The sequence below is a fragment of the Staurois parvus genome, unplaced genomic scaffold, assembly GCF_062004578.1.
Source record: "Staurois parvus isolate SC_StPar_1 unplaced genomic scaffold, SC_StPar_1.0 ptg000597l, whole genome shotgun sequence".
NCBI lineage: Eukaryota > Metazoa > Chordata > Amphibia > Anura > Ranidae > Staurois > Staurois parvus.
In genome coordinates, this window is record NW_028318393.1 from 259,964 (window position 1) to 282,088 (window position 22,125).

The window sequence follows — 22,125 nt, forward strand, 5'->3', positions numbered from 1 at the left end:
GTACAGAGAAGGGCAACCAAACTGATCAGAGGCATGGAGGAGCTCAACTATGAGGAACGATTAGAGGAATTTAATTTATTCCCGCTTGAGAAGAGGAGATTAAGGGGGGATATGATCAAGATGTATAAATACATAAGTGGTTCATATAGTGAACTCGGTGTAGAGTTATTCATCCTTAGGTCATCACAGAGGACAAGGGGGCACTCTTTACGTCTGGAGGAAAAGAAGTTTAATCTCCAAACACGGAGTGGTTTCTTCACAGTGAGAGCTGTGAAAATGTGGAATAGACTCCCTCAAGAGTTGGTTCTGGCCAGCTCTGAGGATTGCTTTAAAAAAAGCCAAGATTCTTTCTTAGATACACAGAATATAACTGGATACTAACATTTATAAGTAAAGTTGATCCTGGGAATATCCGATTACCTCTCGGGGGATCAGGAAGGAATTTTTTTCTCTGCAGGAGCAAATTGGATCATGCTTTGCTGGAGGTTTATTTGCCTTCCTTTGGATCAACTATGGGTGTAGGATTATAACTTTTTTTTTTTTTTTTTATGGTTGAACTGAATGGACTTTTGTCTTTTTTTTCAGCCAGATTAACTATGTGACTCACCTGAAGTTGAATTCTTGTTAATTAGGATTTTGTTGTCTAAAATTTAACTTTGCTGCTAAGACTTTCATTGGGGTGTATTCATTTTTTGCAACATGGTCTTGAATGAACTGGTTAGGAAAAATACTTTTTTATGTGTGCAAATTAACAAATCTTGTCTGCAATCAATGGCCCGCATTTGTGGGAGTATTTTGTAGTATAATGTCCCATAGAAAATGTTAATTCTGAAAGGGAAGTAAAGGTTTTTTGACAAATATGTTGGAGTGTATTCATTTATGCTGAGCACTGTATGCCTCTACCACCTCAGAGTATCCAGCTTAGAGTAACAGCAGAGTATGCAGCTGAGTTCTGAGGTTGAATCCCAGATACCACTTGGAACCCAGGAGTGCAAAACAGCCAGTTCCACCAAGGGCTCTCTGAACAGGTAGAAGATGAGCCAGAGTAGAGACTCCTAATGATCTTGAGGCTTTCATCCAATTATGTATCTGAACTAATGAGAGACTTACAGAAAGGAGAGACTGGGAATGTTTGGAAGTAATGATGTGTTTCTGTGCTAGTCTGTTCAAAAGGTAAGTTTCTCTGGAATTCCAGCACTTCGGAACCTATGCAGGTTGATGCAACAGAATACATTCAATGAACTTGTGTGTGTATTGTGGGGACATTGGGCATTACCTAAATGGAAAGATATTTTTTTAAGAATCCTCCCCACTCCTCTAACAATATTGTTTTTTGTTTTTTTTGTGGGGGGTGGGGTACTTAGTTTTGGCAGGTTCCTGTTCTCACCTCCACTGGAATCACCTAGATAATTGCACAAGACATGCCCCCTCCCCTTCCCTCCTTGTAACCTCTTGGGATATGTCATAGGTCCTAAGAGGTTGTGGGACCATTCACAAAGAGCAGAGGGATGCGCGCAGTTGGCTGTGAAACTACAGTAAGTCACACCTGGCTTCTCAAACAAAACACGCTGGGGCCGGGGACCCAAAGATATGCAAGAAACCGTCCCAGGTGAGGACTGTGTTGGATCCCTGGACAGGTAAGTGTCCTTTTATTAAAAGTCAGCAACTTCAGTAGACTGAAGGAAGAATCTATTTAATTGTCTGACCAAAGTTTTAAACAATTACCGTGACTGATGTTATAGTGCCTGAACAAATAAATTCCATTACTCAGTCTGTCTCCCCATTGATTCAGGAAGAAAATAAGGTAAATTTTTTACTATCTTATTTTGACATGCCTATTAAACTTATCACCAAAGGCTGTGAATTTCCTTGCTATGGACATAGAATTTGCCCAAAGCAATAATATTAAAACGAGAAATAAACCAGCCCCTATTAATAGTGAGATGGTTGATGGCTCACCTTTATCTTTGGGACCTGTTACTCGTGAAATGGTTCCCCTTAAACCCTAATTTGAGGCTGACAATTGAAAAACTGTCTTTTAGCTGAATACATTACCACATTTTTTTGTCATCCTAGGCATTCCTTGGTTTTCCACCCATAGCCTCTCCAAAAACTGGGGGGAACAGATTATAAATTTCTTTATCGTACATCATGGGACAAAGAGCAGGCTATAATCACTACTATCTGGGTTATGTGCCACCTATAAGTGAATGAACACTGACAGATCAATCAAACAGGAAGTTCTCCCCTATATAACCCCTTCTATATAGGAAGTACTTCAGTTTTTCACCAGTGTCTGTAAGGTGGATGGTCACATGTGCTTTTGGAGGTCCACAGTTCTTCTGTGAATCAAGGACTGGAATCGGATACATTCGGAAAGCTGTTAGCTAAAATGGATGGAGTCTCATTGGATAGGAGAGAAGAATCCTTGAGGTTTGTCTGTGATGCAGCTTTACAGCACTGGACCCTCCGTAATGGAACCCTGTGCAGAGTTTGTTCTGACCAAGGTGCTATACAGGTCCAAGGGGATGGACCCCAGATGTAAGGGAAATCAAGTCCTTGAAGATCTTTTATGACAGAGTCCACCATGATGGGTGAAGGTTGGACTTCGATTATGAATCAGAGTCCTGCTGCGGGAATGGTAAGTTTACATTTTCCGCGTTTCTTTAAAAATCTGACTGGTCGTTCTCCCAGTGGCCACTAAGGAAAGTGTGCTGTTTTATGTCGCTAGGCCATGATCTGTGTGTCTCTGAAGGAGTATTGGGCTGCAGTTTTCTTGTCCAGCCACTACAGGCCACAGGGCTGCTCTGTATAGCCTGCTCTTGTGCAGCGGAGGTAGGAAGTAGATGGGCGGCTATTTTTGGCTTTTGGTTGAAGTGAAGGATCAGTGAGATAGCAGGGACATAGAGCAGTCTATGGCTGGATGATGATGTGTGAGTATTACCTGTGGGGGAGCTACATGACCAAACAGACTTGTACAGCTGTTTTCTAAACACCCCTGCATGGGTATGCGTGCGCTTATAGGAGTTGTTGCTCCAGAATAGCTTGCATTTGATTTGCAGTAGCTTACATTTAGATTGCACTGAAGCAGCATAGAGGCTGAATTCCGGCTGCGTTTGATGCATATGTGCTTGGCTAGCCCTGTGAAACTAGTATTGGGCCAAGTGCAGTTAATTTTGACACAGTTCTTTGATGAAACAATATGCTTCTAGAAAGCAGGGCAGGTGCAGCATTGTATTACATTATTGCATACATACCAGCATAATTATTTAAACTGCATACTTATACTTGCATAAACTGCATACACACATGCTTAAATGCATAAACTGCAAACATACATGCATACTTAAATGCATAGGCCGCATTTGTACATGGACACTTAAAGGCATAAATTGCATGCGCACCTACATGAATACTTAAAGGCATAAACTGCATATGCATATGCATATTTTAGTGCATAAACCGCATATACACATGCATACTGTAATGCATAAACTACATACATGCATACTTTGAAGCATAAACTGCATACACACATGCATACTTTAAGGCATAAACTGCATATACGTACGTGTATACTTTATGCACTTAACTTACATGCATTTAAGTATGCATGTACTTATGCAGTCTATGCAAGTATAAGTATGAAGTCTAGTGCATAAACTGCATATGTGCATGTATACCTAAATGCATACTTGCATAAACTGCATATGTACATGCATACTTTAATACATACAGAGACTGTATACTTATACTTGCATAAACTGCATACGTACACAAACAGTGGTGAAAATAATTAATTGATCCCTTGCAGATTTTGTAAGTTTGCACCCTTAAAATGAAATGAAGCGTCTATAATTTTCATCATAGGTGTATTTTAAATGATGGAGACAGAATATCAACCAAAAATCCAGAAAAAACACATCACACGTTATAAATTGAGTTGCAGTTCAGTGAGTAAAATAAGTATTTGGTCCCCATGCAAAATATGACCGTCAACAGTCTCCAATGTAATCCAAAAATTATGGGGGGGGGGGGGGAGTGCTTGCATCAAATAATAGTTCACCCGCTGAAAAAACACCTTTTATGGAGCTTAGCACTTGATAGGAAGCTGACACATGTAAATATTATGATGCTCCAAGTAGGTATAAGTACTAATAAACCAATTTTTTTAAGACATTTCTGATTCCCCATATTACTCTAAATCTTTAGGCCATTGCCTTTAGTAGCTAGTTGCCTCCATAGATCCATCCTGGATTCTTCCAGAATTGTATTTACCTCCCTCAGAAGAGAGAGACTACTCTCTTGGTAGCAGTGTTAATTTCATCGACGTAAATATTTTTGTCGCCAAAATTACCACTATTTTAGTCAACTAAAACAATTCAGATGACTAAAATAAAAATTAACACTGGCTATAAGGTTTCAAGACTAGTTTCGTAACACAAATTAATAGTCAATATCCTGCACTCATGACTATTATAAAGTACTTTTGATATGTGTAAAAAGCTATCTACTTAAAGTGGAGTTCCATCTGAAAAAAAAAGTCAGCAGCTACAAAAACTGTAGCTGCTGACTTTTAAAATACAGACACTTACCTGTCCTCCGTCTAGTGGTTACCTCACCACAGTTTCTCTCCCTGGTGCAGGTACCTTCAGTGTGGGCACCTGGCTGTGACAGTTTGCGGCTTCACAGCCAGGTTCCACTGCGCTTGCGCGAGAAGCGCTACGCTTTGTGAATGACCTGTCACGTGTCCCAGAAGACTATGGGGAGGGAGGAGGACAACTTCCGCTTCTGATCACCCAGGCGAGTGGGAGCGGGTACCTGTCAAATTCGAGCACCCGCTCCCCCTGATCCCCAAAGGTGCCAATCATTAATGGGGAGCGGGGCACAAAGACTTAAAGCGGAACTTCCTCTTTTTTGGGTGGAGCTCCACTTTAACCTATGTGAAATAATTCAGATCATAAATGGCTGCTGCTATTCCATTAGGTATAACCCCTCAAATTACTAAAAACACAAGTGGAAGAGTGTTATCTATAATACCCAAAAAAGAAACAAAATAAATAAATCTGCAAAATGACTTGGCAGTAGTCCACAATAAATCCCTATAATAACTTGTCCATAATCCACAACATTGGTGCAAATGGTGCAGTCTCTACATTCATGGTCGTGTCAGTCTTCTTTAACCCCTTGATGCCAACTGCACGCAAATTAGCGGCCTCACAGAACTGGGCTTTTTTCCATGAGGCTGCTAATTTGCATACCTGTCTTTCTGCTGGCATGCTCCCAGCGCAAAGACTGGGTGCCATTGAGAGCCCCGGGTCCCGTTCTAATGTTCGGAACCTGGAACTCCAGATTTCAGGTCACCTGATTGCTGTGATAGTCTCTGACTGGCTATCCAGTGATCTCTCACTATGAAGCCTGCCCCCTTGTTTTCTCTCTATGAATTGAGGAGAGAGTTACACTGTATCTCTCTCTGTCCTTTCAGAGAGAAAAAAAAATAAGCTGTGTGTAAAAAGTAAATAAATAAAAATAATAAAAAGTAAACAAATACGTAGCCAAGGTTTGATCTAGGTCTGTGCCAGGGTTAGTGTCTGGATCAAGGTCAGGTTTTTTTTCATTTTCAAATTAGTATCAGTGTCAGGATTAAAAAAAAAAAAAACAAAAAAAAAACAAAATTGCGCACTATTGTTTCTGGGCTGTACTATGGGTACAAACAACTAGCATACACATGTGGTATTCCTGCACTCGTCAAGAGCAGGAGAAATTATTTTGGGTTGTTCTTTGGTGGTAGGTTATGGTAGTAGCAAGAAATATACAGCTAAATTTAAAAAAATTGGGTTTTTTTTTTTACTATTTTGGGCCAGTTTTCCTTTGGTAATAAAGAAAATTCGGGAGATATCCATTACCATTTACCACCAAATGAAAGCTCAATTTGTCCTGAAAAAACAAGGTATAATCCACCTATGCACAAAGTAGTTGTGATGATATGTACGGTTTTGCTAACATGTCAAAGTTGCAAAATTGTTAGGTGTTAAGACTTGTTTTACCTTTGGGCACAAAGATGTTAAAGCAGAGTTCCACTCACCCTGTCAAAAAATAAAAGTCAGCAGCTACAAAAGCTGTAGCTGTTGACTTTTAAAAAACATCCACTTACCTATCCCTCTGTCCCGCGGTGTGTCCCCCGCAGCCCGTTTCACCGGCCGTCCTGTATTCCAGGAGGCCGGCATCTTCAGTGTGGGCACCCAGCTGTGATAGCTTGCGGCTTCACAGCCGGGTACCCACTGCGCATGTGCGAGTAGCGCTGCGCTTCATGAATGGTCCTGTAGTCTTCTGGGACCTGTCGCGTGTCCCAAAAGACTACAGGGAGGGAAGACACCTTCTGCTTGCCTAGGCGATTGGACCAGAAGTGGGAGTGGGTACCTGTCAAATTTGGGTACCCACTCCCCCCCCCCCCCACACACAGGTGCCAATCCTTTAATGGGGAGAGGGGAAGCAGTCCTTAAAGCAAACAAAGTGCAAGTACACCAACAGTGCTCCCCACCAGTGGTCCTACTCACTCACTGACTTTAATGGACTCTTAATGGTAAAAAAGAGTCTAGCATGCTTTATGTGGAGGACCGGGTTATGCTGGCACTTGTGGTTCCTCTCAGTATGAATCCAATCCTCGTGCAACAAGATCACCCAATACAGCGATCACACAATATGGGTGTACATGTATAAGAAGTAAAGGTAGGGGGCTGAATAGTGCAATTCAATTTACTGGTAAAAGAATTTAAAACCTCAAATACTGCACTGACATATTCGAGAAATTCCAAGCATAAAAATGCTGGACCGGAACCAAAACATAAAACCCACAAGTTCAGACTGGCATGGACTCACTAAAAATGCTTCTACTGCTGAGCTAGTTATCCCAATATCACAAAGGGAATTCCCCAAAGGTAATCAAACTTTGTATATAGTAACAAAGTACCTCTGAAAGCGAAAACCTGGTAGCTTGAGGAAGTGACAGCTCTTACCTGTCAAACAAGCCCCTTGGAGTCTACATTTTTCCCTTCTCTGTCCAAGTCTGGGGTGCAGAGGAGACCAGAACTGCTGAGTAGAGTGTCTAGGTTTGAACAAACAGCTCCAGGCCTATGCAGCAGTTTTTTCCACTGCTCCTAGCACTTCTAAGACCTCCCATGGACTGGAGTGCAGAGCAGGGCCAATTCTCTAAATTACAGCACCACTGCGAATGTGTCATTGGCATTGCTAGAAGTGACTCCAGAAGCCATTTTACCTGTCACTCTATCCCTCCAGAAGCCACCAGCCATGCGTGTCTATGGGCAGACCAAACACTGCAAGAGGGGAACATGCAGGACTCAGAAAGCAAAGACACCCACAAATACTCCATGGGGTGGAGGGCAAGATCCAGACCGTTGCAATAGGGAGTCCTCAGTTAAGTAGCAGGTATCAATCTTGGTAACTTAGCCTTCATTGCACTGAGGAGGGACTTTTTATGGGGTTTTTTTTGGCTTTCCTGTTGAAGGTGGACCCAACAATGTCTCAGGTAGCTGTCCTGAAAGATTATTATTGAAAGGATAGAAATAATCACTGTCATGACAATGCTGATCCAATCACCAGTGCTAACACATGACAAGAATAGTAGTGAGTCACACAGTCCGCATACAGAAGTACCAAGTGTTTTCTTTACTCCCATTGACTGAATGGAGTAGCTGGGCAGCAAAGGAAAAGTAAATGCTACTGCAGATGAGAGTTACTTTGTTTTAATTTAGCCATACCTTCTTTTTTGTCACAGCTTCCTAAAAACATGCCCAGTTAAGGCCTCATGCACACAATTTGAGGCTTAAAATATACACTAACCTAAAATCCCGGTGTTTTCCCTCCCTAGGGGCGCCACTTACAGACGGCCATTAGGCAACACGCCATTGCTTTCATGCATTAGTGTAACCATGTGTTTAATACGTATGCACCAAACACAGAATTTCCACATCACAAACTGTCCATCTAAAGTTTACAGCTCTTTACAGCAAATTCATATATTTTGGGCCCTTTATCTTTGCTGATCTTGCCACTTTTCCCTTATATTGGTGACAATGTTTTAAGATGGCTGTGGAACTGGATACAGTGTTGTCATAAGTGTCTTTATGGACACTGAACGACACTATGGTATGTGGTGGCACATCCTTTTGTCTAGTGGCCTAGTATGATCATTGTGAAGTTATAGCTAGGTACACACTATAGGAAAATCGGAAGAAAAATTCCGTACGAGGAATAATTAGTCGATTATCCAATGGTTATGCAGCTGATTCTGACTCTTTTGATTATTTATGACTGGAAATAATCAAATAGAAAAAAAGTGCATGATCAGAAGCAAAGAACGACTCAGAAGGTGGCAACCAACATAGAAATCCTACACAAGAAATAATGAAGGCGGAGACAAGCAGGTGCTGTGGCTGCACAGTGAGGAGAGGGTCTGTAGGAGTAGGTCTGTCCTCCCTGCTGCCAACTGCTGAGACGGGGGTGCAGGGATGAGCCTCTCTGCAGCTGCACAGAGAAGCACAGGATCCGATGAAGGAGTTCTGTCCTCTTCTCTGCTGTCTACTGCTGAGACAAGGTGAGGGCGGGGACAAGTGGCGTGCCACAGCTACAGGAGAGGTGTGAGGGCCACATGAAATGACCTGGAGGGACAGATTCAGCTCACAGGCCTTGTGTTTGACATATGTGCACTAAAGCATTGCACCAGTGATCAGATCTCTGGTGCCATGCAGGTCTCCCTCTGACCTGTCAATGTATCTGCTTGCACCTACATCCCATACAGGCAAGCAGGAAGGCTCAATGAACTACCTTGTCCTCCACAATCACTACAAGCCGACAGCCACAAAGACTGCTGGAACTTGTAGTTTTCCCATTCACAGAATACTGTGAATGAGTGATGTGGGCAGAGCCCGGTGTAACGCGTTATCCTTTAATACCAATGTCAGTTACATCATTGTAAGAATCTTTATAGAAAATCAGATGATCGTCCAATGTTCTCATAGTGTGTATCCCACTTTAAGGACAGTTACAGCCACAGAAGTGCTTTCACAGCCACCTCCCAATAAAAGGTATTTTACACCAAAACTTCAGTGCTCTGCCTACACTGCAATGCTAGCTTGGCGCTATAGGCTCCCCTATGGCTTCTTGATGAGCTCCTCTTGTAGGTTGTACTTTTAGTCTGTAGCCAGTAGCTTTTCACTCAGCATGAGCCAGCACACGGTGCTACCAAACTCTGATAACTACCACCCCCAGTTCCCAGCAGCCACTACAGTACGCACGACGTAAATGGGTGTGCCAATATGGCTGTGTAATAAACAGTCTCTTCATTGAGTAGGCGCAACGGACTCTCTTTTAAAACTAGCGCCCGATTGGCAGCTGTGGAAGTATATAAGGCGGATCCCGCCCATCTGCGGCCTCTTTTGCTTCAGTTCCAGCAGGAGGATCTCCACACGGCGTTGTCTGCTTGTGAGTTGTGTGCCGGCCTCTTCCACATTACAGCCTTGGTGTGTTCAGCTGGTGGTAGTTCGGGGTGTAGTCTGCGCTCACGGATAGTTCTGGTTATAAGCGGCCCATGCCGGTCCGTGTGTTCCCGGGCGGAGGTATGATCAGGGCTGGTCAGTGAGCCGCTCATGGAGGGACGTAGGCACCCTCTGTATGGGAGCAATGCTCAGCCTCCTGTAAGGCCCGTATGTTAGTGGTGGGAACGTGCGATCTTGCTGCCTGTTCACTTGAATGGGGTGTCCTATGCCATGCCTAAGAACTTCCTGCACCTTCTGGGTGGGTTTTTTGCGTGACTTTTGGCTTGTAGCGCGTTTGGCAAAATGTTGGGCAGCTAATATTGGGGGCGCCACTGAACTTCTGGCATTCACATGTGTTACCACAGTGTTTGCACAATTGTAGGCAAAGTGATGCAGATGATCCATGATGTAGTAACACGCAGTATGGATGACATTGTCAGACCCGGCAACTGTCTGCCATTCCTACAATGGTAGATGAGTCATTGTGAAAGACTTCACACTTCTTCTGTACCAATGAAATAACTTAAAACAGAGTTCCACTCCACCTAACAAAAAATAAGTCATCAGCTACACAAACTGTAGCAGTTGACTTTTAAAAAAGTCACCTGTTTTTCGGTCCCGCAGTGTGTCCCCTGCATCCAGTTTTACCGGCTGTCCTGTATTCCAGGAGGCCGGCATCTTTAGTGTGGGCAACCGGCTGTGATAGCTTGCGTCTTCACAGCCAGGTACCCACTGCGCAGGCGCGAGTAGCGCTGTGCCTCATGAATGGTCCTGTAGTCTTCTGGGACCTGTTGTGTCCAAAAAATCTACAGGGAGGAATGACACCTTCCAATCGCCTAGGCAACCTGTGGCTCTCTAACTGTTGTGGAACTAATTTCCCATGAGGCATTGCAACATTACAAAACTGACAGTTACAGCTATGACTTGCAGAGGCATGATGGAACTTGTAGTCCAACAGCTGGAGAGCTGCAGGTTGGCCTCGGCGATCAGACCAGAATTGGGAGCGGGTACCTGTCAAACTCGGGTACCCGCTCCCGCCCCCCAAAGGTGCCAATCCTTCATGGGGAGCGGGGGGGCACAGTCCTTAAAGCGGAACTTCCCCTTTTGGGTGGAGCTCCGCATTAAGACCTTAGCCACGTGTCACAGTTTGGAATCGTGGGCCACCATTCTGCTTGATTCCAAATTATGTGGCAATCATCACAGCATGAGGCATGCACTTGGGTGCTATGCTTCAATGGCCTCCAAAAATGCGATGTGATTCTACAGGATCACACAGCAAACCACACCTCTAAAGATTGTGTGAAGCCTGTCACTCGAAAAGGAGCAGGATCTTTTTGAGCAACAAATGTGCATAGGGCATCCCATTCAAGAGAATGGGCTGGCCCTATACAGCATATAGAATCACATGAAAATCATGCTGTCAGTCGCATAGAGCCCTTGTTCCTGCTATGTGATATTGTCAGTGTGGCTGGTGCTGGTTTTTAATCTTTTTAGTGTTCACTTTTACAGAAAGTTTGTAAGGTGACTTAACACTGGACCCCATCTGTGGGGAGCTGTCACAGACACTGCAGTGTCTGAGAAATTTGTGGCTGGGTGGGTAGAGCCTGTTGGTGATGCAGAGACCCTTGTTACCAGGGTGGATTTGATTTAAATTACTAGTGAAAAGGCTCAATTTAAATCATGATTTTTAAAGAGCAACTGTCATCTCTGTCCCACAGCGGCTCCTCTGACTTGCTGTTGGTTCACCGACCGTCCCATTCATTTTAGTGGGGCGGCAGTAATACAACAGGGTGCGGGACATGGTGGCAGTGGGCGCGTGGATGCCCGCTAACAGGCACTGCAATGATGGATCTAAAATGACAGGTGCTCTTTAAATGTAAGCAATCCGACTCATTCTTGCTGATAATTAGAATCTTTAATATTTGCAAACCAGATGGTTTCCTTTTTAGAATAAGCTTTCAGGTTAGTAAAGTGGCGATATCAGAACCGAGTTTAGGTTAATGGGTTAATCGCACAAAGTTGAACTAAAATTCTTAAATGTTTCTCATGGTTACTGTGAAATTGTGTGAATGCATCAATGCAGTGCATGTTATCTCGGTTTGGATTCATTGAACGAGTTTACCAAAAATGTAAATATTGCAGAATATACAGCCTCATGCTACATAACTAAACTCCATTTCATGCTGAGTAAACAAAATTAATGTATATTAAATAGAAAACTATCTAGATAGATTTTTACTCCAAAAGCATTTTATTAACATAAATTTTGGTAAATCCTATTTCAATAAAAAAAATACTTTTTTAAATCAATTTGTATCCATCCTGCTTGTTACCCATCTAGTCTGCTCTCCTTGATTGACAGTGGGCCGATCCTTAGCCAATAGTGTCTGCTGTTGGCTGTCAAATCGGCCTGCTGTCAGTCACAAGGAGAATGAACCTAATGGATACAAGCTGCAGGGCTGTCTTAATTTCCTTTGTCACCTTGTATTGATGCAAACATGTGAGCAGTGATAACTACATATTGTTAACTGATTTAATTTGCCTGTTCCTTAGTTTACCCATCGTAGCTTCAGGGGTGATTAACAATGTCCGGAGGTCTGGATGTCCTGCAGATGAAGGAGGAAGATGTCCTCAAGTTCCTGGCTGCAGGAACGCACTTGGGTGGCACTAACCTCGACTTTCAAATGGAGCAGTATATCTATAAAAGGAAAAGCGATGGTAATGCAAAATGTTCATTTACTAAACTAATGCCAGTAATGTTTACTTTTGTACAGCACGCTGTTAAAGCTCTGAGATTAGGCTGAGTTTTCAGCCAATGAACTCTAGAGTGTCGGAAGCGTGCAACAGTAACATGACAAGATTTTCGCTAACGCCGCCAGAGCTTTATGCTCAATGATCGGAGTTTGATAGTGATCTGTGTCACATGCATTATGTAATGGACTTGAAAGGACTCTAGTTGTGGAAGCTATGGCCATAAGAGGCAAAACAGAGGGCAAAGAATGACATACCAGTATTGCCTGTAGGCTTCTTGTTCTGCACTGTCTGGAGGCAACCATCTTGATGGCTGGAATAAACAGAAGCAGTAGACAAGGTGGAGAAAACTGATCCATAGACTGAATAAAGCAGGTGGCTCTGCAGCTCCTCACAATATAGCTTATTTCGAGGAAAGTACAGTGAGCAGCACAGTAGTGACGTCACAAAATTTACTAAGATTACTAGTAGTGAACCAAAATGAAAATTCTGGAACCGAAAATTCAGGATGCACTTGGCCGAAAACCGAAATGGACATTTTTTAAAAAATATATTTTTTTTGGATACAAATACACTTTTATGATTAAAAAAACAATGTATCCCAATTTTGTTTGCAAAATATGAAAGAATTTACAGCGAGTAAATACAAAACATGTCATGCTTTAAAATTGCGCACGCTCGTGGAATGGCGTCAAACTACGGTACTTAAAAATCTACATGGTGACGCTTTAAAAATTTCTACAGGTTACCAGTGTAAAGTTAGAGGAAGTCTAGTGGTAGAATTATTGCTCTGACGGTTGTAGCGATACCTTGTGTGGTTTGAACACGTTGTGAGCGTGGCCTACGTATGCGTTCACTACATGCGAGAATGAGGGCACTTAAAACTTTTTTTTATTTAATTTTTTTTACACTGTCCCTTTAAAAAATAAATCCGTTTTATTCCTTTCACAAGGAATGCATGCATCCCCTCTGATAAAAATAAATAGTGACAGGTCTTTATGGACAGATATGGGGTTAATAAGACCCCACATCTCTCCTACAATGTAAAGTATTAGATCAAAAAAAGCATTGATCTAGTGCTTTAAAAAAAAATGGCCTTGTTTACAAGATGCCAGAATCGTAAGTGACAGTGCTCTAGTCCTCCCATAGAGATGAGTGGAGGAAATCAAGGCAGAGGCAGTGATCTGCTATGGGACCGCTTGGTGACATACCACAGCATACCTTTAGAGGGCCTAGTGAAGTCCATGCCCCAACAGATCAGGGTTATTTGGTGAAAGGGGACCTACTTGGTATTAGGTGGGTGCTCATATTGTTATGGATGGTGTAAATCTACTGTTGCCGCTACATCATTCTTTATATAGTTGTACCTAGTGTTTAAAAAAACACAATTTACCAGAGTATTTCTTCTTTATTGAAAGCTTTCAATATTTGTGGTGGTGGTTCACACCATGAATCAATTACTGACAAGTGTAAGACCTCTAAGCTTAATAAAATACACCACCGCGATGCAGTTATTCAGCTTTATTTAAAGATGTTAAACAAGTTTATAACTCAATGTGGAGTTTCTCTCAGCACTGTAAAGCTTGTGTATATTGAAGAAGGTAGAAGTTCTTTAGTTTAAATCTTTACATAATCTTTCAGTATCCTTGCAATATAACATCACCCTTGCTTTAGTTTTTAAATTAAAAATTCTAAAAGTTTAATGTTACAAAAATATAACTATTAGCATGTCAACTTTAAATTCTACAGTGTACAGTTGAATTTGGTAATCGCTTATAAATATTTTTAATTGCTTGTTTTAGGTATATACATTATAAATCTGAAACGGACATGGGAAAAACTTCTGCTTGCTGCACGTGCCATTGTAGCCATTGAAAACCCAGCTGATGTTTGTGTGATTTCCTCCAGAAATACTGGCCAGGTACAGTTACTCACTGCTGTGCATTGTAAATTGGTTTCCAGCTTAAAGGTTTTTATTAAGCAGAGGGCAAGTTCATGAATGTCTGCAGAATGGAGTCCACTCCATGTATAGGGTCACTGGATTTGAATCTAAAATGATTTGCTGCCATTTACCTGCCATGAGATAAGTACTGAGCTTTTATATGAAACTGTATAGTGAACTTGGTTAACTGCTGGGATAATAAATATGGAGGTTGCCATTGGTGATCTTTCTGTAAATGCCAAGTGTTTTGTCACGACTTCTTGCATCAGTACTGTAAAAGCTTTTGAGTTTCCTGCATACTTGTATTGGTCAGTAACTCAAAGTAGCATTCTTTGCCAACATCCCTTTAATTGGTACATGCTGGCCTGGGTTTCCCATTCCTGACAGTTGGGGACCTCTATCACATGATCAAGAACCCATCCTCTGCTTCTGATTATAAATGGATACCAGGAGCTAGTGTTGGAAGTTAAAGTAAAATGGTCAGTATAATGGTTAGGCCACTTTCATCTTCCCTCAGGGTGGGAAAAGCTGCAGCAGAAGTTTGTCAGGGTCATGTCTGAGTAAAAGCAATGTGTATGTTTTTGCTGCAGAAAATAACTTGTGGAAGGTTGCTGTATGCTCAATAAGCTGGTCAGAACTGATTATTTGGATCTGAGCTCAGCTATACACAACCTTGCGTTCACAGGAAACTGGCAGAATCCCCAATGCAACCTTCACTCACTTATCAAATTTGATTATATATTAGATTAATGTTTTTTGATTTTAAACATCCTTAACCATCAAGGGCGAACTTCTTACTGTAGCACACAGTAGAAAATAAAGTACCAGTTTTTTTTTTTTTTGTTGGAAAACTTAACTACCTAGCACTAGCATTTTCAGAAGGACAGCAGTGATAGCCTGTTTGCCTAGAGTTAAACTTTAAATTTACCACGGCATGCTGGATACAGTTGAAAAACAATTGTTAATGCTTGAGGAGATTGTAGCCATATTTGTGCACTTGCAAAAAGAGTACTCGGGTGTGGAACAAACTACTTGTCCAGGGACTAAATCTGGGCCCAAATCCACTTGTCCTGATAAAAAAAAATAAATCATTTGAACCAAAGCCGTATTTAAATCGGAGGTGATTTTAGGAATGTCTGGGGCTTTTAAAAAGTCGCTTTATGGCGACTTAAATGTGTGATATCTTTAAGATTGCGCTGTTTTATCTCCTCCTCCCCTCCCTGCCTGTCTCCAGCACCACACCCAGGGACTAGCAAGGTGGGGAAAGACTTTGCAGTGTAGTGAGCACAGATTGAGTGCTCCTCAGGAAAGGGGAGTGTCAGGCTTACCCTTTATCCCTTTCGCTACCAGAGTCGTTTTTGCATTTTTTGCACACGTTTAAAAAAAAAAATAATAATAATTTTAGGCCTGAAGATTACATAAAACCCCCAAACAGGATACATTTTCCAAAAGCAGAGACCCTAGAGCAGTGATGGCGAATCTTTTGGAGCCAGAGTTCCCAAACTGCGACCCAAAACCTACTTATTTATCGCAAAGTGCCAACACTGCAATTAAACCTAAATACTGAGGTTTTTTTGTTTAGAAAAATCAACTTACATTAACATCTTTTTATTTTAAAAGAAACACAATAAGGCTGCTTTCACACTGGTTTGCCTCAAAAACGCTTGAAAAATGACTAGCGTTTTGGGGTGTTTTTCAAGCCAAACATCCTGGACATGTGACTTACTTTTGTAGCTCAAATGGGGCAGATTTGCACATTTGAATACACTAAAAAAAGCTACTAAAATACCGCATGTGTTATTTTATCAAGTCATGTAGTATTTTAGTAGTGAAAACCATGTCTTAATGTTTCAGCTGTCAGCGGGGTTCCTCACTAACAGCTGAATGTAAGAGAATTGCTTGAAATTAAAAAATAAAGTGGTGGTGTCCTCCCTCCATCCATCCAAGCCCTTAGGGTCTGGTATGGATTTTGAGGGGAGCCTCAACGCCAAAAGAAATGGCGTGGGGTCACCCCCAAAATCCATACCAGACTTATCAGAGCATGCAGCCCGGCAGGTCAGGAAAGGGGGGGGGTCGAGCGAGAGCCCCCTCCTGAACCCTACCAGGCCACATGCCTTCAACATGGGAGGGTGCTTCAGGTTGGGGACAAGGGCCGCTTCCGCACAACCCTGGGCTGTGGCTGGCGGGGCGCTTTTCGGAATCTGGAAGACTCCCTTTAGCAAGGGGGCCCCCAGATCACTGTGTGGAATCAATTGGCAGCAGCACGGACACCGGAATGCTTCCACCTGACAGGTGAGTCCTGCTGCTTGCCTGCAGCAGAGCTTAATGTTGAAATTAAAAAGGGGAAAAAAAAAAACTTTTTCTTTAATTTGCACTTGAAGTGGATAAAACCCTAAAGCACGTCCTGAAAATGTTATTGTTAGCACAAATTCAAATTTCACCGCATCACTTTTGCTGCAGTTTAGCAATACAGGTTGTGCACCTTCCTTTGAATAGACTGAACTGCAACAGTGGACTCAAAGCAGTAGTAAACTTGTGGTTTTGAAAAGTTGCTGTCAGGCTGGGCATTTGAAAGAAGAGACCCTATCTTTTCTGTCAAACGCTTCCTCCTGCCTCTCAGCAGTCGTGTACTGAGCTGTGCTTGTGCAGCTCGCTGAACATTTATGGCCTCAGTCTGCCACTGCAATGTGACTCCCTTGTGCATGTGTGGGAGTGACGTCATTACAGCCCAGCCATTCAAGCGACTGAAGGCACAACCTGGTAGGAAGACTGGGTGAAGATGAAGCGCCCAGGACCTGCTGGGTCAATCACTGCGCAGAACTGGGGGGCTTGGTTTGGCAGGCAAGTATGCACTAATATGCTGTGCATATGAGCACATTATGCCATAACCCACCGGGACAGCCCCGGGAAGTAGAACTGACAATGGACTGAACTACCCCTTTAAGCTCATCCTGTGCTCTCTCCTCCCAGGATGTTTTTATCAGCACATGAGCTTGCAGCACCCCTGACTGGCCCAAAGTACTGCTGTTTATCCTTAACAGAAGGCTGAATATTTTAAAAGCAAAAAAGAAAAGTATCCAAATTGTATCAATCAGTTGAGGAATAATTACATATATTGACAGTAAATGCTTGATTTACAAGGTCTCATGTGTAAATTTCTGCCCTTGGGCACAGGCAGTTATAAAAACTAGCGGTTTGTGTAATTCTAAAACAATACTTTGCTGCTTGTGTATAAAATATCACATAGCATTAATGCATAAAACCCATTATAAAATATTAATGTGCATAAGGCTTGACTTTTTCTTTCAGAGGGCTGTTCTGAAATTTGCTTCTGCCTGTGGGGCCACCCCAATTGCTGGTCGCTTCACCCCTGGTACGTTCACCAATCAGATTCAAGCTGCTTTCCGTGAACCTCGCCTGTTAGTTGTGACCGACCCACGAGCTGACCATCAACCACTTACTGAGGCATCATATGTCAATATTCCTACTATTGCCCTCTGCAATACAGACTCACCCCTACGTTATGTGGATATTGCCATCCCCTGTAACAACAAGGTGAGATGTCCTGTAAAATGACAGCATAGAAGTGTAAGTGTATACTTTGTTCTTGCACACTGTTAGAGCTTGGAGATGAGGTCGGTTCTGGCCTATGAACTCTTGAGTGTAGGAAGTGTGCTACATAGACATGGCAGGTTTCACACCAGTAATAGCATTTGTGCTCCAGTGACTGGAATTTGAAGACAATTTGTCATCTTGCCACATTTCAGTTTATTCAGTGTTAATGTGAATGAATACTGAAACACTTTTTGTAGCAAAAGCAGGGTTTTTCATGTTAACTGATTTACTACAGTTTGTATTCACCCTATAATTAGTACTTCCATTGTACAGGTAATTTTGGGTCACATTTGCAGTAAAGCTGACTGGTACTTGCACCTCCTATCTTGAACTTGGTGACATCACCCCCCCTCCTTTCTTGTAGTCTGTGTGCAGCTGCTCACATAGAACCAGAGCATGACCCAGAAGATTGCAGCCATCACTGTAGTAGCACAAATCACAGTGATTATCAACATCCCCAGCTGTCCATGTGTGAATACTTTGGACCAATGTAAGTATGCAGTAGAAATCCTGGAGTTCAGCTTATGCACTGCCCTTCTTCCTAAGAACGGTTTAAGCACTGTCCCTCCCCACCACTAAGGACCACCATCCTGTCATGCAGTTTTCAAATTCAGCCTTTACCCACAGAATTTCTGACAGCTCAGTAACAAATGGTGCTATTACAGGGGGGGTTGGGGTCCAAATAGGGCAAAGCAACACGTTCTCTTTTTTCACCCCTTTCTTTTAGCACCACTCACTTTTCCTTGATTCATGTCATAGCAGTGTGGGAGGCTGACCCATGCTGCATTCCTTGCATTATCAGGAATTTTCTGCTGAATGGAGCAGCAAGGAGCAAATGGGTATTTCTCAAGGTGGTTTAAAGTGAATGTTGCTTTACCCTGTATTTTGAAGGCAAAGTTGTGCTTTTAACATTGACTCTCCTAGTATTTGGGAAGGGGGGATTGTAGTGCCTGGGCCTTGGGGTCCACAGAGATGGTTTGTAAGAATATTGCAGCATTTGACACACATTGGCACAATAACTCTTGCAAGGTTTAGATCAGGTTGACTTGGTGGTATTTGGATGGAAATCGTATCGCCCATCTAGTCAGTTCACTTGAAATGCTTTTGATATCATTTTGGTTTTCAAGGCTTTTAACCCCTTTTGCTGTGGCCAATGCAAGTACTACAGTTAGTCCCACGTTTGAGCACTTTATACATTAATGCTGACAAAAAATGGTTAAAGTAAACCTATAGGCAAAACTTCATTTTGGATAGAGCAGAGGAGGGTAATAACCACTGTCAATTTTTTTTCCCCATCTGTGTCCCATTGCAGAGACTTCTACACTTCTGTCCCATAACCAAATGGGAACTGAGAGGAAATCCCTGCAAATTAAGGAAAATTCTCAGTGACCCCTAGGTCACCAGGACTAGTGTCCCCATTGGAATGTTTCCCCTTTACTTTTCTGAGGACAACCCAAAATTTTGTTTTTTATATTCACGATCCATGATAAGGGTAAACAGGAAAAATGGAGGGTGAATCTCCTTAACGGTGGCACAGACGACAAACTGACAAGTGTTCCAATCCCTCTCCAATCTATCAACTAAAGGCAACACTTTTTTTTTAGTTATAACTCTAAATTGATGGGTTATACGAACTTCTAAAGCACTGCCTATGGAGAACTTGGAATAATGTTACTTGCTATTTCATGGACGTACACAATTGAGTCTAGACACAATTGGTATTTATATACACAATATAACCGCTTAACAAAATGGGTATTTGTGTGCATTAAAATGGAGTGTACAGTATTTGGAATATAGCTTTATAAATGGTAGTGCTTTTGTGTGACAAACTGCAACTGCCACAATTTTATTCTATAAGGTGTCTGCTTCTAGAAATGTATTTTGGGGTATTAAGTAATCTTGCTTTAATAGGTGCATTTTAATATGTTACAAATGGCTCTTGCCGCAATAGGGCACCTGTAAAGAGTCAAATATCTAAATGTCTGAGGACTCCTTGATATCAGCGGGTTGGTTTAGGTGTGTAGGTTTTTAGCATAAGTACAACAATCTAAGAATGTTTAACCTATTTATACTGTTGATCTGTAATGTATCAAACATTTGCATTTCTTACTATATGTGGTTATTGTATCTGCTTCATTAGGGTGCCCATTCTGTTGGTCTTATGTGGTGGATGCTAGCCCGTGAAGTTCTGCGCATGAGAGGAACAATTTCCCGTGAACACCCGTGGGAAGTCATGCCTGATCTCTATTTTTACCGGGATCCTGAAGAGGTATGTACAGAACATTTTGGGTGCTCTACACCCAAATTGGAGTACTCTGCAGCAGGGTTAAACAGTCAAAGTAGAAGCAAACTGTTTTGTGGCCGGTGTTTAAAACCCAAAATATTTGGCTGAACTATTCATATTTGAGCAGGCTTCCAAAACAAGTTGGTGGCTCTAGGGTGTCTATTGGGATGCTATTTCTAAAGAAATATTTTGTATGTTTACATTTCACGCAGATTGAGAAGGAAGAACAGGCTGCTGCAGAGAAGGCTACCACCAAGGAGGAATATCAGGGTGAATGGTCTGCAAATGTTCCAGAGTTTCCTCAGCCTGAAGTTCCTGACTGGTCAGAAGGAGTACAAGTCCCATCTGTGCCCATCCAGCAATTTACTGCAGGTATGATGTTCATACCTAATTTTTTTTTTTTTTTTTTTTTTCCTGAAGGATTTTACGTTTGACCTGAGTTAAACCTTTTCTTTTTTTCCCCCTAGAACGTCCTGAAGTTCCAGCTGCTCCCAAACCTGCAGGTAATTTGCCTAAACTTGCCTTTGCTTTAATTAGGTTTGTGATGGAAACTGGCAGAAATAACTTGTCATATCTTATTCAGTTTGTCATCTTATGTTAATGCGACATTTTAGTCTGTGTATTATTCCTCACGGCTAACATTGAAAGTAGTTGTAAACCCTTTATTAAAATAACATGCTATTCTTGCTCTGTGCAAGTCCCTTAACTGTATGGTATTCCACTGGTGTCCTCTGCTTGCATGTGCCCCCATAGGAAGCTTTGTTCTATGGGGGCAAAATTATGGGAGCAGTTTGCAGCTTAGCCATTCCCCCACTGTCTCCTCACAGGATTTGGCTGACAGCAGAGGGAGGAGGAGCAGAACATCCAAGTGTTTGTATAGTGGGGAAATTAAAAATGCAGCATGCCCAGACAAATTGGATAAGTTATGTCCCTGTGACACCGGTACAGGAATGTTTGGACACAGGCAGCAAGGAAATGCAACAAAATGGCTACAGCAGTGTCAACCCTTCCCCACTCCACCCAAAACAAATTTTGCTTTGCATTGGTCTATTTGAGAAACTTTGTTTGGTTTTTTTCTCCTCGATTGGTTTTGCACAATAGTAAACTTAAATTGCAGATTTATTTTGTAGGTGTTCCAAATCTGTCTCGCAACACTTGAAATCCAATAAGTTTCAATTTAAAATGTTGTGGATCTTTCATTTAAAATTCTCCCAGTGCCTACCACAAATCTAGGAATAGGCAGCAGGTTGCAGAGCACTGCTGGTTTGTCACCACTACTATGGTGCCAGTCATCAACAGTTGACAACTGAATATTATTTTGTACTTGTTCTGATACAATTCTAGCTCTAAATTTTTGCGGTGATTTGAGTGGCTTGTTCACTAAAATATCAGGAGTGTGTGCTTCCCTGCAGATGTGCAGCAGATTGCCAGATATCTATATGATGCTCGGTAGCTTGCATTCTAAGATGTAGGAGTCTTGGGTTAACAATACATTTACTTGCATTACTGTAACTAGTTGCTAGCCTAGGAGTCGTTGGCCTAGTGTCATTGTGCTAACTTTTTTTTCTTCCCTTTTAGCAGAAGATTGGAGCTCCCAGCCAGCTAGCACAGATGACTGGTCTACTGCCCCAACTGCTCAGGCATCAGAATGGGTGGGAACAACTACTGAATGGTCTTAAAACATTCACGTGTTGCACATGTTCAAACATCGTGGTGGTGAAATAAACCTGTTTTTGAAAAATCTTGACTTTTCTTACTAGCAAGTGTGCCTGTTGTAAAATAAGCAAGTGGGGATATTAGTGTCTGATTGTAGTAGAGCATGTCTTAATTACTAAATATCCGGCAGAAAAGTGATGTGCCCACACTGAGGTCTTGTCAGCACTGTATAGCAAAACTGAAAGCAGCTGAATATGTGGACATGTGCTTTTCTGCTAATTTTTTCAGCCGCTGGGAAAGCTTATTTTCTCTTTACAACA

The 22,125-nt window shown here is 42.1% G+C and overlaps 1 protein-coding gene and 2 non-coding genes across 4 annotated transcripts; all 3 read left to right on the forward strand.

Moving 5' to 3' along the window:
- The first annotated feature begins 9,346 nt into the window (after positions 1 to 9,346).
- Positions 9,347 to 21,890, forward strand: RPSA (ribosomal protein SA). 2 transcript variants are annotated; one of them, XM_089692609.1, is made up of 8 exons: positions 9,347 to 9,501; positions 12,108 to 12,272; positions 14,108 to 14,226; positions 17,557 to 17,802; positions 20,006 to 20,134; positions 20,362 to 20,521; positions 20,617 to 20,652; positions 21,728 to 21,890. In XM_089692609.1, exons 2-8 carry the CDS (start codon positions 12,140 to 12,142, stop codon positions 21,826 to 21,828), a joined length of 924 nt encoding a protein of 307 aa, XP_089548735.1. In that variant the 5' UTR covers positions 9,347 to 9,501; positions 12,108 to 12,139; the 3' UTR covers positions 21,829 to 21,890. The 2 variants fall into 2 exon arrangements, with proteins under 2 accessions (XP_089548735.1, XP_089548736.1); XM_089692610.1 differs by having other exon boundaries at positions 21,731 to 21,890.
- Positions 12,325 to 12,481, forward strand: LOC149449875 (small nucleolar RNA SNORA62/SNORA6 family). The gene has a single exon (XR_016315352.1). It is a non-coding gene; the product is annotated as a small nucleolar RNA SNORA62/SNORA6 family (small nucleolar RNA).
- Positions 17,854 to 18,011, forward strand: LOC149449876 (small nucleolar RNA SNORA62/SNORA6 family). Its single transcript, XR_016315353.1, has one exon. It is a non-coding gene; the product is annotated as a small nucleolar RNA SNORA62/SNORA6 family (small nucleolar RNA).
- Positions 21,891 to 22,125: the final 235 nt, after the last annotated feature.

Coding starts and splice junctions, on each gene's coding strand:
- RPSA (XM_089692609.1), top strand. CDS start 12,140: ATGTCCGGAGGTCTGGATGTCCTGCAGATGAAGGAGGAAGATGTCCTC. Junction 20,522..20,616: donor CATCCAGCAATTTACTGCAG/GTATGATGTTCA, acceptor TTTTCCCCCTAG/AACGTCCTGAAGTTCCAGCT. Junction 20,653..21,727: donor AGCTGCTCCCAAACCTGCAG/GTAATTTGCCTA, acceptor CTTCCCTTTTAG/CAGAAGATTGGAGCTCCCAG.